This window comes from Lissotriton helveticus, chromosome 1_1 (assembly GCF_964261635.1).
Source record: "Lissotriton helveticus chromosome 1_1, aLisHel1.1, whole genome shotgun sequence".
Classification (NCBI taxonomy): Eukaryota; Metazoa; Chordata; class Amphibia; order Caudata; family Salamandridae; genus Lissotriton; species Lissotriton helveticus.
Genome location: NC_136057.1, coordinates 1,454,375,611 through 1,454,392,306, shown reverse-complemented (window position 1 = coordinate 1,454,392,306; position 16,696 = coordinate 1,454,375,611). Strand labels below are relative to the sequence as shown.

The window sequence follows — 16,696 nt, the reverse complement described above, 5'->3', positions numbered from 1 at the left end:
GCTAATTTTCTAGCTATCGTAACGAAAAGTTAAGGAATGGCAAAAGGTATCACAAATGGCAAACAAGCCAGGACTGGCAAAAGGTATCACAAATGGCATGGCACCGCTTTGCTGAAACGCTGTCAAACGTGGCAGTTGTCCAGAACGTTGGCAGCCACTCGGGCAATCCGCTGGAGGTTCGTCTATCAGCATAGCAATGCTGAATATCCCATGATGTGAGCGCCCCAATGCAAGATGGCTGCGAGTGAACGGCACTGGTCCTTTTTCTGTGTTGACTCGAGTCTCGTTGTCGGGTTGCCATAGTAATAGCTGTAAACCTCAGACTCCGACTCAAAAATAGAGGACCGGGTGGTCCCTGGGCTCCGAGTAACTCGGCGAGAGATCTCCCCGCAACAATAGGCTTTTGCACTGCAGAGGTCCACATTTCCAGGCAATAACCCGATGTGCAGCCGGAAGCGACTTCTTCAGCAACAGACCCGTTACGGACGGATCCACATCACAGATACAACAATACTCCGACTACTCCCAACGCAGAGGCATCAACTGTCCCTGACCCCAGACAAATAGACCAACCTCACAGATACTACACTCCACATATAGGGACCACCTACAACAACAGGGTTGTTTTACTACTCACAGAAAGCCAGTAACAAGCAAAGCCTCAACCTTCTCTATTAATCACAATCTAGGAAGAGCTAAAGAACAACCGACGGCCATTGCCCCCTTCCACCAAACAGCAAGACAGTTACTTATCCAAGACACAGAGTAAGGACCACCGAAACACCTACTTCTACTTCACAACAAGATATTCACCACCGAAACAGTTCAGAGGACGCTACCCCCCCCCCCCTCTCCATAGCCCCACAAAGCAGAAGACTTACGCCATACATAGCAGCACCGACCACCCTTTCCTAAATCACAAGTGACTCACCACCGAGATAGTGCAGTAGCCATCAATCACACCGAACTCTCCTGATCCCAAATGGCCTTTTTCGGGATTACAACCCTCGGCTACCAAGAGCCTTTCCAAGCCAGAAGAATGGTCTCGACAACAGGTGAGGGGTGGCTGCTGACTAGGGCCATTCATGTGAAGCAGTGTGCAAGTGGTGGCGCTCTATTGAGGGGAGTGCACCCTAAATGTGCATTCAGTGGGTCAAGTGCAATGTTCTCCGGTGCTTCATGGGTCTGAAGGGAGTCAGGGGTCATTGTGTGTTGTGCCTGCCTGCCTGCCCATGAGATTGGCACTTTATTTTTATTTATTTATTTATTTTACTTTTATTTAATGCATTTTTATAAAGCGCGGACTTTACCCGAAGGTGTCAGAGCACTGTACAATAGAACCAGTTACGTTACATGAGAGAACTGTTGCAGGAATAGAACAAACAAAAATAGCCTGAACAGAGTGTACAAGCAAAAGTAAGAATAAATATGACATATTTTACAATGACTAAAGAACTTCCTGGCGAACAATAGCCGGCCATAGAATCAAAACAACGCAGGCAAAAGGAAAACAATTTCAAACACAGCAAGCACAGGAAGTACAGCAAAAATATAAACATATGTGACAAATTTACAAAGAAGAGGGGGGAAACAGACGTGGTATTCCATTATGTGGCGGTATATCGAAAGGGAGTAATGCCCCTCATGGATGTTGAGTCTATGCAAAGGCACTGGGATTATGTGAGGGGGAAGATCAAATTATGCAGTAGGGTTGCCTAAATTACATAGCGTAATGCAGCACATGCTGTGACCGTACTACTGCATTATTTCTTCTTCTTTCACGTTAACACTGTCTGGGCAGAGGTTCTGCCTCATTAGTAACAGTTTAATACTGAAATACAGCAATAAGGAACTGAAAGGTGATGAGTCTACTTTTGCGAAAGGCCTTCCACTACACTGCAATACGCACTGCTGCATTTTTTATAACTTTTGATCCTTATGAGCAAAAAAATGTTGCTGCAGTGGCAAATGCAGCAAATCCATAATTAAGTGAAAAACACCACATGTGCAAAATCATAATTCCAGGGGTCCTGCTCATAGATATCGAAAAACCAATGAGGGTGGGTGAGAGCTTTAGGGTATGAAATGTGGCAATTGAAATCCAATTGACGGTTAAACCACTGGGACAGCCCCCATAGCTCCTCTCACATACTTCATAAAAGTATTTGCACATCTACAATAAATGCTCAAATACCATTATTTACTTGTGCATATTCGCGTCAACAACTAAAAAAAGTGAATCTGTGCTTATAAATGAATTTAGATATGCTTGTAGTTCTGGCAGTATTGCCGAATTTCCTGTTTGAGTAAAAATACTCACAGAGAAAGTTCGAGCGAGTTAAACCTACAAATACATGTTTGTCGGTATTCACAAACTTCTGTTGGTGGGAGTGGGGATTTCTGGAAATTTAGTTTTTGACCCCTATAATATTCCCCTGTCCTGTTCCATCAATGGTGGCTAAGAATGTATTAGTAAAAACTGATTCTTGCCTCTCAAGGGGGTCCAATGTATTCGATTTAGTTTCACCCTGAGTAGTGACAATTTTGATATAGGTTATCAAATGTAACCACGCCGATGCAGAGGACTCTAGTTGAGGGGGGTCTACCCTTGAGATCAGTGGATCTAAATGATTATCAATGAAGGACTCACTGAATCATCCACCAATCCACCCCACATCTCACTTTGAAATATATAAAAAGTCATCAGTGGAAGTGTTGTTAATGATCCAGAAACTTATTTTCGTGGTACCATCAAATTGATTCGCGAAAACGAAAACCATAAAGAGCGTTGGTGTAAGAATATCCATCTTCTTACCAACGCAATTGCTCGGGGTACAGCCATACCGACATCCTCGCAGGGTGCAGTAATAATACCTGTCCTCAAGAAAGGTGACCGATCCCAGCCGGGCAATTACAGGCCCATAAGCCTTATAGATACCATTCAAAAGGTAGTTGGACGTTTAGTTGTAAATAGGCTCCTTGATTGGGCCGAGGAGAACAACGCCCTGTCCCCATTCCAAGCAGGATTTCGAAGGTCTACTAGTACGGTGGATCAGGTGTTCCGCTTCACCTTACTACAGTGGAGGACTGTGTTGCTGGGCGGGGGCAACTTATACGCGACTTTTGTCGATTTGCGGGCTGCCTTCGACCTAGTTCCTAGGTCCAAGCTGTGGCTGGTGTTGAGGAACCAGGGCCTACCAGGAGAGCTACTGACAATGATAATGAGGCTCCCTCGAAGCAAACTTCGCTAAGATTCAGTGGGGGGGGGCCAGGGAATGGTGACTGTAGACTTTCCGGTGGAGCGAGGCGTCCGGCAAGGGTGTTCGATGGCGCCCACACTTTTTACACTATATATTAACGGGGTTGTTGCTCGTATGTTGTCTTCAAATGTGGATGCTCCCTCATTAGCTGGCACAAAAATTCCTATTTTAATGTTTGCAGACGACACGTTGATTTTATCTAAGACGCCGAGCGGATTACAGCGTGCTCTGTCTATCTTTGACCAATTTTGCGGGGAGCATGGCCTAGAAGTTAATGTGGCCAAAACTAAACTTATGATCTTCAATCCCCACTGTAGTTTTAAATCTAAGTTAACTATGAATGGTCGTTCTTTAGAGGTAGTGAATGCCTTTACATATCTGGGAATCCATGTATCCAACGATCACAGATGGTCCCAGCACATAGATATTGCTACACTAAGGCATAGGCAATTGGCTGGCGCTCTTGGTTTAGAACACAGAAAATCTTTGACGAAACCAATCAAGCCAGCATTGCAGGTATATGAAGCAAAGGCTCTCGACTCTGCACTTTACGGTGCAGAGCTGTGGGGATTTGAGAAGGTAGCGGCACTCCAAACTTCGGAAAATAAGTTCTTCCGGGCCATTACCGGTGTCCCCAAGAGTACCCCACTGGTGGCTCTTAGGTACGATCTGGGCAGAAAAGCGGTTGCCGATTTGATTAGGCTTTGTCCGATCTTGTATTGGCGAAGGCTCTGGACTACGCCTGAGCTCTCTCACTATGCTGAGGGGTTCTTAGATATCATCAAATCGGATGTGTTCCACAAAATCGGATGGCTCAAAACACTTAGTGTAACTCTGAGTGAACTTGGTCTCCGGTCACTTTGGGAAGATCCAGCGGGAACCATCTTTCCAACCAAAAGAATCATAAAAGAAATCTATTGTGAGAGGGTAGCCGCTCGGACTTGGAATAGCTCTAGTGCAGCGTCTATGGCTGGAGGATTTCTAGAAGCCAAGCAGTATCCTTGCCTTGAACCTTACTGGGACGCTATAACTAGACCAGGTGACAGAAAGCTCCTCTTCCAATTAAGAGCAGGCGTACTCCCCCTTAGATCACTGACAGAAAGGTGGGGAGGCGGACTTAATAATAGTTGCCCTGCTTGTGGTGCCGCTAAAGAAACAGTTGGTAATTTCCTATTTTCTTGTACAGCCTATTCTGACCCAAGACGTATTTGGCTAACACCAACGTGTAAGAACCTGGGTACCACTAGTAGTACTGTAGCTCTGCGTATTATATGCACTAGCACTTTAATGCCTTTAGCGATAGCTACAGCTAAGTATCTAGGATGGGCGTGGTCTATTAGACAGAAACTGTTAGTCACTTGATTGTCTTTCCTATTGTTAGTCGGTCTGCATTTTATATTGTCATTTTTATCTTAAAATTCTTTTTATCCAAAAATCTTTTTATTCAGTACTTTTACAAAATGTTATCTATAAAATTTTACTCTGCACTTGTATTCAAATTTTAATCTGGTATCAGTAATCAAGTCTCATTTTCAACTGAAAGCTTTATTTATTAACAGAAATGATTGTCAATCTGGTTTTATATTGTTTAATGTACTTGCTTTTATGAGTGAACCTCGAATAAAGCATTAATTGACTTGACTTGACTTGACTTGAAAACCATCCTGTATTTTGCTCCACAGATCCGATTCATTGCACCCAAAATGAGTGTAGGCTTTTAACCTGTAGTTGATCTATACGGCCTCATGTTATTCCTGCAAGTGGAGTCTATCCGTATGGTGACTCTAGCCCAGATTCTGATGTGATGCAGCTGGAAACATGGATGGCTATATTGGTTCTACGATATATTCCCTTTCACGATACCTTACAAGAAAGAGGATAGCCAACACCTGAAATAATCTATAGAAAATGAGCACGAGTGACACAAGTGCTTTCTTCTTTGCTTGGACTTTACACTAAGTGATCTCCAATGTGCTTTATGTGGCATCCTTCAAAATTTCTCCGCAGGGATTCACTAGTGAGACCTCTGTCTCCTGAAGGGTCTCACGTTCACCCTTCACAATCAATCACAAGAAATCTGAGCTGGTTCACCACCAGAGACTGCAGTTTATAAGAGCCCTAAAGGAACCTTGCTATGGAAGGCATTGGGGTTTCTCCCGAAAGAGTTCTATTCTCCAGTTCCTTATAAGGGCTGTAATCCTCTCATGGCAATTTCTGAATCTGCATGGCATCTTGCATACCTGTTGTGCTGCTAGATCATCTCAAGATGAGAACTCTTTGGCACCACCTGGTCCTTTCTTGAGCTAAACAGATAGATCATAACCCAATAAAGATGATTTCTAGCCATGTCTTAGAGCATCTATCATGGTGGATCATACATCAAGCTTTCAAAAAGGTTCCCCTTTTAGGCTATTGCACCTCAATTTGCTGTAACAACTGATCTATAGCTTTTCAGCTGGAGAGATTTTACCCGGATTACAAGTGGGGAACCTACATTTTATGTCTGCATGTCCTCATTCAAATCTGCATCTGGTGACAGGAAAAGGTTGATCAATGGTTTGTGGAAACCTGGATTTTAATACCCACCTACCACCTTTGAACGTGAGCGTCCAATTCCTGGGAAACTAGTCTCAGGCACATAAACATTTCAGATGACTGTTTCGACTGCATCAAGAAAACTCTCTTTGCTAGTTTATCAGTTATTGCAAGAGGCGTTCATATATTTTTGCCAGTCACAGGTACAGGCGAAAAGCACGGTTGTCTGTTTCCAGTCCGAGACACATCATACAAGCCTGTACTTCTGTGAGTGTTCTCTGGCTAGAGGATAGGCATTCCTTATCCAATCCGTTTTGACTTTGGACACCGTGCTTGTGCATGTAAGTCACAACCCAATATTAGAGGCAGTGGGTCCCTATGCCTAACCTAAGTCCGAAAACGTCAACCTTTTCTATCAATTCAACAGCTAGAGGTTTGGCTCTAACACTGGAGCACAAAAGACTGTCTTTGTGCTACATATTAACACAACAGACTCTGTGGCCCTGTGCCAGTCCCAGAGGCAACGGGGGATCTCAGGCCCCGGCCTCTATTCAAAGACCAGATAAAGGCCCTTTTCTCTGCACCACATCTAATGGTGAAATATTACATGGCCCATCCAGTTTCTGGTAAACATCACCCTGCCCCAGTCATAGCCGTGAAAGCTCCACTGCCCCATGCCTATTCATGAAACACCCACTGCCCCTGAAGAGTAAGGCCCCGTCTCACAGTGAGAATGTCTCAGAGGGATGCTAAAGGGACCATCTAGTTTTTGAAGTCTCAATAACTCCAACAAGTTTTCGAAATGGCTTTGTAGGAAAAATTCGTAGATCTTAATTTATACAATATGTTTTTAAGCCTTTCACGTGCTCGCAAAATATACAGAAACTTTATTTCACTACATATGTGAATCATAAGGTTTTCATATAATTGGACAAGTTAATTGTAACGAAATCACTGTTCAATTACCTTGAACATTTTTGGATTTTTTTTTTCTCCATCTGTTTACTTCAGTTTAGCTGTTTTTAATGGAACCATTCAAAAAATGTAATGACTAAAATACGACAGACCGCTAGTGGGAATTTATTAATGTAATCAGACCCTTAGACTATGGTTGCTAGATAATGTCTCAACTTCATGTTACCTCTAGCTGGGTTTATCATTTGTATGTTCTCAGGGCTGGTGCGAGCAAAGGAGAATTTATTGTTATTGAAGATCAATGTCTACATACACCAGTATTTAAATAATTCCTCAATGAAAGCGTTATAAATCATAGGGTGCCTTATCTAACGGACATTGCCCAACCATGTCTATTTGTAATTATTTTTTGTATAATGTTACTGTCGGACCACAAGCAAAGGGTTATTAATTGTGGTCAAGAGACACGTTCTTGATATGGGAATAGTTATATGACCTAGCAAGGAAAATTCAGTGAACTATAATCTTAAACTAAAAGGGTCAAGATGAGTAATGGAATGTTTTTAACATTTGAAAATTCATGCAAATTCCTTTAATAGATATATTAATAAAAAATTTTGAAAGGCTGTGACTTAAACATTAATAACGAATATTTAAACAACATAACATGAGTACATGAAAGCACTATTTTACTTAAAACCTCGTATGATTTATCTATGTGTGCAATAAAGTATATATATGTACTAACAAATAAAGTAACCAACATTACAGAAATCAAAATCGAACCAGACTTCCTCTAACAAAACCACCATCTAAGTTCCTTATTGTTTACGAGACAAATTTAGTAGAAGGAAATTGTTTTCTTTTTATTGAATGCCTCTTCAAAGGCCATTTTTTCCCTCCGGTGTTATTCAGTGAGCAGTAGGTGGACAGTCCCGCTCATGCTAACTCTTGCTTTTTCTGCAGTGGCATGCGAAAGAAGAGCACCGTGCCCCCCACTCCTGCCACCAATCTGTAAGCAGACCAGTGTGCTGGACCCTCCACAGCCTCGTGAATGCCATGAAATGTGCCTAACCCTTCCCAGCAGAGGCCCGTGGGAACGAGCCCCAATCCATGGCAGCTACCAGCAGCTTCAGGAAGCGAAGAGGCGCGGCCAGCTAAAGAAATGTAGGTACAGGCCCTATGGGCAAATAATGGTAGTGTCACAATGCATAGATGCACTCCACCTTTTTGGCAAGACGGCTCCTCCATGTGGGCGGAGGAGCATCACCACACTGCTTTCTCGCATTGCGAGAAGCAGTAACATAGAAAAGCAAAATGGTTTGGTTGGGGGCGGGCGGTTCTGCAACAGGGCAGGGAAGGAGTGGCTAGCTCAAAGTTGCGGGCCCTGACTGTTTGGTTCGCCCTCTGGGGCCAACCAAACCAGTCATGCGCACTCTGCCATTAACTCCATGTATGCTGCATGCAGCCTACATGGAGAAAATGGCCTCCCCATAGGCGCCTGGCTGGGCGCCTTCCCCACCAATCACAACGCTGCCATTGCAGCGTTTTGATTGGCTTAGGGGAGGGGAGGGGGGCTGCATGCCTCCTGTGAGGAGCAGAGACGACACAGAACCGGATCATGCTGGCTAAGGTAAGTTATATATTTTGTTTATAAACATTTTACACACAAGTGTATTTTCTTGCCAAAACATTCATATAAGTGTCGATGTCAAGAGACTGTCGAAAATCTGTTATTCATATAATTCTTCTCACAAATGTTGATTGTGGTACAAAAGGCAGAAACGTGACAGATTTTCTTAACTCCGGGCAAAATAAAAATTTGCCCGCTGTAGAAGTCCCAAAGTATGGGATAAAATGCCTTTTTTAGGTATTTTTGATATCATTTGCCTCTATGCCTAGGCTGTGCCCTAAGCAGCCGCTCGCTTTATGGAAGCATAGACCCAGAAGAGAAGTCATGTGGATTATGGCAGAAAACTGCCAGATTGCCTGCCCTATTTAATGTTTCCTCTCAGGTGAGTGTTTTTTGCCCCCCACAGCAGTTCCACTTCATTGCAGGAGCAGTTACAGTGGGAAAAAATAATTGACCTAGTGTCCACCAGGCAATGGTCGAACCGTCTATTCTTTATTTTCTGTAGACAAACACCCAAAGAAGGGGTGTGTCATCTGAAAATACCAATAAGCAATATCCTTAACACAGTGGAAGTTCTCTTCCATTTTTTGATTTTTTTTCTGCCTGGTATTGCTATGGTGTAGTTAAGGGAACTGGATAGCAAGTGACACAGCATCCGACAGGTCGATGCCAAGTCCTTTGGTTGAGATATTATGTCTGGTGGCAACTCCATCTTTGTGAAAAACAGACACCCCGTATTCTAAATAGACAACTGATTTCTGGTACCTTTAGTGCAATTAGCACCTACCTCAATCATACCCAAAAAATCAATGACTTTGTAACGATTATCCTGAAAGCCAGCAACTGTACCTGTTCCTCACTGGCCTTGATACAGAATATTCTGGATGCAGAGGCTGGATAAAAGCTATTGCATCCTGTGCTTATCTATGGTAGCAGCGGTTGCAGCTTTACCCGAGGTGGGTTGAGTGGTACCCGATACATTTTCCCTTTGGTGATATGTTATAGTGTAATTGTCCAGTAAGATGTTCATATTTTAGGAAATAAACATCTCTTTAAAAGTTTTGGTAGTGTAGTTGACTACCATTACTCATTGAGACAGCACAATAATGCAGTAATATCACAATGTATTTTTATTGTACGAATTACTAGGAAACTACTATTTCCATACCAAAGCTCTTAAAATCATCAGATCAACATTTAATGGCTCCCCAGGGCTCGAAAATTCATATAAATATTACTAGACCTGCAGGTCTAGTAACTTGAATAATCTACTCACCCTAACTGTAATGTATTTGACCCGTGAACTGGTCTCAAATTGTGTGATCCTAGGCAAATATTTTGTCCTGCGGAGCCACCTTTTTTCTTCATTATAAGAGATCACCTTCAAATATGCAAGTTCACTATTTCAACTGTACAAAAAAACTCGTTATTTACTAGACTTAACGTTTGCTCCGTATATAATAAGAATCAAGCCCACATATAGGTTACACACGAACGCTGGCATGCCTTTTAGTTCACTAATAGCATTACCATCTGAGCAGGAATATTTCCCAGTTCATGTTTAAAAACTTACTTCCTATAAATATATTACTAAAGCATGGTGTGGTAGTGCCCTGTCGTTTACAGACCGCACATTTTTCATTGAAATGGACACAGAACTTTACCACCAACATGTAGTTTTACTGATAAAACTATATAGCGCATAAACAATGTGTGGAAATTGGGGTTCAACAGAAATATTTAACATGTGCACATCACCAAGTAAAGTGTTCCGATTTGTTTTGATCCTAAAAAAAAGATTTGTTCACCACAGAATTATAAAAATGTGTTTTCATAACAAGGGACATATATTTTAATGTTTGAACAGGTCATGTGTTAGCTATTTAAGCGTTGTGTTAGAAAAAAAAGCCTGGAATCTTACAGCCTTTCATTTCACATGCTTTGCACAGAGCGATTGTCAGACAGTTCACTTTACAAACACTTTTAACTTCAGTCACAGAAAGAAAGGTAAATGTAGGAAGACAAACTGACTTTTGACCTCTGTCTCTGAAAGCTGAGCAAATGTGACAAGATAACAAGATTTAAAGGCATCTTTATTGCTCATTCACTATGTTAGCAAGCAGAACACCTGTTGTTAGCTCACCAGAACAGGTGAGTAGGCCCTAAAAATAGCTTGTCCTGATTAAATCTGGCTTGCCATAGCAAGTGGATTTTTCTAGCCCTGCTCCAGACTAGATTGTGCTAATGCTATCTATCTCGGCTTTCCTGAAGGTAGTTTAACCAGACTGCAAATGATATAAAATGCAGCAGCTAGGTTTGTTTTTAAAGTACCACGGAAAACTCATACACCTCTTCTGCAAAAGCTTAATTGGCTGCCAGTTAAATAACAAATGCAATGTGTAACCTGTTGCCAGGTTTTCAAGGCGATACATGGCCTTGCCTCTCAGTTCGTATCTAAACAAATGTCTAGATATACTCTATCACAGACTCTTTGTTCATTCTTGGCACATCTGCTATTAGTACAGAGATTTCACAAACTTATTTAATGGTTTGGGCCCATCGGAATGGAATTAACATAACACAATTATCTTCTAGAATGTACATTATTAATACAAAGCAAAAGTCAGTTATTCAGAAGAAAAGATTTTGCTCCCCCCAAAAAGGGCAAAGAGAGCTGAACACCAATTGTAGTAGTAAAGAAAGGACATTTTTTAGGTGCTCACTTTTAGTCAGAGGAGAATTATCTGAGTGATCACTTATATAACGAGTCATTAAAACTCACAGAATAACTTACTAACAAGCTTTGGCAACGGCAATAGGTTTCGCCTTAAGTACCCATTGGCTTTACCACTACCTTTTAGAGATGCTGTATAGCACTAGGTGTTTTCCTTATGTTGTGCAGCATCATCAAAAAATGTATTCAGATAAATAAAGTGAATCGACCTACATCATTTGATTGCAGCCCACATAGATGATGACGAGTGCGTACCAGTGGAAGAACGCGGTCACAATTTCCTTTAACTTTGTAATGATTTGTTTTAGCTTTTTAGCACAAATTTTAAAAAGTACCAGGACAATGGGTGGAAATGGAGGAATGGGAGGGGGAGAGGGAGGGAAAAGCATCACACGAAGGAGGGAGGAAAATAAGGGAAGGGGTAAAAAGCACACAAAGAGTAAACACAGAGCAAAGGGATGGGGAGAAGCACACTTGAGAGTGAGATGCTCACAAATCAATGCTGGGAGTAGTGGAGAAGCACACAAGTGTGTCAACAACATGAATCATGAAGGGAGAGGTAACAGAGAGAAACATGGAGCATGGGTGGGCGTTTGGGGGCAACATACAGGAGAGGGAAGGAGAGAAGGAAAGAGCAGGAAAACACATGCACTCTCATGGAGTGCTTAAGTAAAAATAAAAAAGTGCCCAAAAAGAGAGCAGGGGAATGACAGAAGCCAGACAATCAAAGAGACAATAAAGAGGCTATGGTCCAGGCAAGAGATAAACACAAAATGGAAAAGCTGGGACAATGGTAAGCAATGGGCCAGCTGTAAGCCCTTGTAAGTTCTTGGTAAGCCTGCTGTAGGTCTTTTGCAAGCATAGAGTATGCGCTGTCTGGTAGGCACGACCCAATAAACATTAACTATATACAACAATTGAAAGGTCAACTGTTTTTTTCAACTCTATATGGAAAGTTACTTTAAAAAAGTGATTTGTTCCTGCAGACACAAATTTCTTAATTGCTTCTTTTTTTTTAACCAAGAGGGGTAGTCATCCTTCCCGAATAATTTCAACATCAGTAGAGTATATGTCAAACAGTCTTGATACAACATCTCAGTACCTGATTACAATGTAGGCAACATTACCATTACTTGCTAGTATCTCCACATGGAATATCACATATTACAAGTTAACCCCCACCCCCGCCCCCCAGAATGGGAAATAACAGTTTAGACATAGAATTACCACATGGAATCCTTATGGTATTCCCTATTACGAGTAATTTAACACAAACGTTGCCACTAATTCTGAGCATGTGGAAAATTGTGTGCGAGGGCTTTTGTGTGGGGCAGGGATGGAATGAAGGCCGTAGGGGAGGGCTGCATGCTTCCCCTTGTCAGAGAAAAAGGTTGACAGGGACTGGGGCAAGGCATGGCTGCCATTGATATATATCCATGTCCCCTAATATCCACTTTGCACACAGGTTCACCGGGAGAAGGTTTGAATTTCTTTTCTGCCCTTGAGATGACTACTCTGGCCTTGATGGGCTCTCTGATATTATATGGGGCAGAAATAAGCATCTATTATAACCTAGGGATCTCTGTCCTCAGAGGTTGCTGCATATGGCCAAATGTGAAGTGCAACTGGATTTGATGAAACAGGGACTGGGTGCAGAGCCTGGCTGTAGTCTAAACTGTGGGCCCAGAGGCCAATGCACCGACTGAAGGCTTGCAGTGTACGCTTGAAGACCTAGCACACCTGGTGTGGCAAAGTATGAGTGTAGGGCTTGGCCAAAGGCCAGACACAACACCCCTCAGCTGCTGCTTATAGTAAAAAAAGGCCATGCACAGTGAATTATGTCCAGAGGAGCTGTGTTTAGGCCCTATCCTGACCATTGTTTTTGTGATCTTTTGTATGCCACACCTATGTGTGTCACCATGGCCTGGAGGATAGGTCCAAAACAGTTCCTTGCCTTAGTGATTGGAGCATGCAGATAGCAATTTCAGCAACAACCCTTTGTTTGGAGTGTCTGTTTCCATGGTGATGAGAAGGAGTACCTGTTGGCAAAAAGGCCCTATCAAGGTAGCAATCACCAGCTTGCTTACATCCCTGCCACTGAAGATCGCTTTTGTGGTGTGCAGGTGTGACAAACAGTCATTAGTTGTATGGCCTGCACACATAATGGGTCAACAGTCACTTTCCATTGGGAACCAAACACCCCATTGTAGCCCTTGACTCTCAGAATTGCGAAGCAGTTCAAGGCCTACTCTAGGGAGGTGGTGTGGGCTAGTAATCACCATTTTCTGGCACACTGTAATAACACTCAATAAATAATTGCCCGGTCTGTGCTTTTTCTTTAGAAAAGTAAAAGTATATTTATTACAGACACACTACTCCATACTGTGCAGTATTTGACAAATATACATGAGGCTGATGGAAATACCTTTATTAACATTACATATGACCCCCTAATTCAAAGGACACCCCCTTCCTGTACAGAACAGCATTTAATCATATATGGGAGGTGTTTGTAATAAGTCAATGTTGTCCCCTCAAATCACATGTTATGGTAATACGTCATTCCATCACCATGAAGTAGTGTGGCTCACTGGTTAGAGGCGGCAGACCCGAAAGCAGAGGACGGCCCGGGACCAGGGTTCGATTCCCGGCGCGGCAGGTTTCTGGACCAGGGTCAGCGGACTCGATAATTCTCTCGCCTCGGTGCCCACTCTGATCAGCGATCACACTCGGCAACTCTGGGCATTAGCTTGCCTCATCTTCACTAACGGCCCCACCAGACCGCCGGGGATGCCTGGTCTCACCCTGGAGATACCCATTAAGGGACCATCTCTCAGGGAAGCCAGGAAGGGTTTCGCAGCGGTCGAAGCGCCTTGGGACCCTACGGGTAAGTAGTGCGCTATATAAATGCCTATACATTACATTACATTACATCCATCACCACTGACTTCAGTAACCATAATCCCTCTGCACTTGTTAAGAATAGTCAAGCATTGAACTCATGTGCCCACACACCAGTAATAATGCATGCAATCCCTGCATTATCAACAATAAAGCATGGCATCCCCTTCTGCACTTATAAATAACCAGGCATTACAATAACGTGTTTGCATAATCTGTAATAAACATTGCAGCCTATTAGGACTAAGAATCACTAACCGCTTTAAAACCCCTTTAAATAATTCTTCGCCATTGAGGTCTTTGAATAAAGCATTGGTTAATCTCATGGGTGCATAAGACTTTGAAAGAAAAAATTGCCAAACTTCGATAAAGTACACTTTCTTTTCAAAAGCATTTCAATTCTTTTGACAACCTTCTTTAAACAGAACATCCAACACATGTACCATGTACCAACGGTGGGGGGCAGCCCAGGAGGCCACTCCTGGCAGCCCTGCTTGCAGCACTTTCCTGTGCTGCCGCGGGAGCCAGCAGTTCTTCTCCCCTGCCCGCTCCAGCAGGCAGGATCTCATTCCCGGTGATGGCCGCACGCTGCTGCCAGACACAAGCCTGGGAGCAGGATAGGCCCACCACTGATGGGGAGAGAGTGGCAGCATTTCCCTGTCCTTCCATTACTGCAAGGGAGCGGGGTTGGGATCACGGCCCCTTCTCTCTCAGTTTTCTTCAGGGGAGCACAATGGCACTCCCCTGTCCTTTTTTAGCCTCCGGGGCCCAGAGTTGGGGTCCTGTACCTCCTAAACTATGAGCCAGCCTGGGGGTTGGAATTCCAAGACCAGCATAAATCAGGGGAGGCAGTTACTTGCATGACCCCTCCCAGCATTAAATAATTAGAGTACTCCTTGGGCCAACCCCCAGACTCTGGCCCACCCAGAGGGGGTTTAAACAGCTGGGCAGCGGAGCTCCACGAACTCCGTGATTACGCACGGGTGGGGGGGGGGGGGGGAGGTCAAATGTCAAATCCTTTTCCTGCTCATATCTCAGGCCCGTTGGGCCATTTTGCTCCATATTGAGCTCATTTTGCTACTTGTGGAAAGCCCTAGCCGCCTGAGTGCCTTCCTTAGTCCTCCTGGCCTTTAAGGTGGCACCTTTTGGAGGGAATTGGTTCCATTGGCTCCCTGCGCCAGCCTTTGAGTTTTTTAGGTATCGTCTACGCAGCACGCAAGCGCTGCTTAGGAGATTACCTCTTGGCATCGCTCTGTACTTTCTTGGAAACTCATGCATGTTTTGACCTGTTTCCAATGAGTACTCGTGCATGCAGAGCGTTTGCCTTGCGGGAGCGAGCAGTGGCGCCATCTGTTTGCCATTCATTCATTGTCATTGATAACTTTATTTCGGTCAAATGACCATAAAAGTGCACATAAAATACATCAGCACGAACAATAACACAATAAATAATCATAAAATGTTAAAAAAAGAATTAAACTACAAGTTATCAAGACACGAGAAGTAAAAAGCAATAAGTACCTCAATTAGGTTAGAAAGGTTTGTCTCCTACGCCACATACTGAATAAATAACGAGAAACCGCAAAAACAATGGGAGGATGGGTATCATAGGTCAATATCCTGCAGGCCTGTGTAACGTGCAAGAGTCCCAAATTCTTACAAATAGGAATCAGCCAACATTTTCTAATTGCAGAATAGGCAGGGCAGAAAAACAGTACATGAGTTACATTCTCATTTTTATAACTACATGCAGGGCAAACTTCGTTATTAGGTTTTAGCCATTTAGATGTAAAAGACCTAATGGGTAAAGTGCCATGCCTTAACTGAAGATATAGCTTTCGAGCAAGCGGGGGTTCAATTAGATCCATGAATTCCTCAGCTTTGGATTCTGATTTAACTAGGAGGAACTCAGATGTCAACCTACCCAATGTTGCAGAGCTCGATAGCGTTTGAAAGTTCTGCATACCTATCTGAGAAAGGAGTTCATTCTTTGATATCCCTAGGCAATAAGTCTCAGGGGTTTCCCACAGTTCCAAAAGGCCTAACCGGGTACTAACAGCACTAATGTGCTGAAGCCAGGGGATCATTTTGTGTGTGAGAAGAGACCAAATTTCAGAAAATTCCGCTCTGTAAGCGGCCAGTTCGGGGACTGACCACAACCTCTTCCAGTACATAATTGGTCTTGCACTTATGATCTCCTCTATTGGCACCATGCCAAGATCAAGTCTGAGAGGGATCAAAGGTGTACTAGGTGGTAACCCAACTAGGTTTCTCACAAAAGACTGCTCTACCTTTTTAGGGTTCATTATCTGCTTGTGCCCCCAAAGTTCAGCCCCGTACATTGCTACTGTTCTAGCCTGGCAACAATATATCTCCAGAGCTGGGGACACCGGCCTAAAAGTTGACTCCCTAAAAACTTTACTTATACCCCCCGCAAGCTGGGATAACTTAAGTGTGGACTTAGCAATCTGCGTGTTCCAGTCGAAATTCTCAGTTAGAGTAACACCCAGATAAACAAATGTCTTAACCCTTTCAAGGGGGGTACCATGTAAAACCGGGTTAGGGCGTACCCGCTTAGGGGGATTAAAAATCATAAACTTTGTTTTTCCCAGATTGATTTCTAATCCCCGAAGCTCGCAAAACTCCACGAATCCATCAAGTGTTTTTTGAATGCCCGATGATGTTCTAGACAACAACAAGGTGTCGTCTGCAAACATC

General features: G+C 43.2%; 1 protein-coding gene across 1 annotated transcript in view; it reads left to right on the top strand.

The window, feature by feature from the left end:
- The first annotated feature begins 291 nt into the window (after window positions 1–291).
- The window catches only part of SPMIP11 (sperm microtubule inner protein 11), a 36,898-nt gene continuing 20,493 nt past the window's right edge, over window positions 292–16,696 (top strand). The window contains exons 1-2 of the mRNA XM_078658302.1: window positions 292–1,055; window positions 7,677–7,877. Of these exons, the coding sequence (XP_078514428.1) occupies window positions 983–1,055; window positions 7,677–7,877 (274 nt within the window). The 5' untranslated portion in view covers window positions 292–982. The remainder of the gene's footprint in view (window positions 1,056–7,676; window positions 7,878–16,696) is intronic.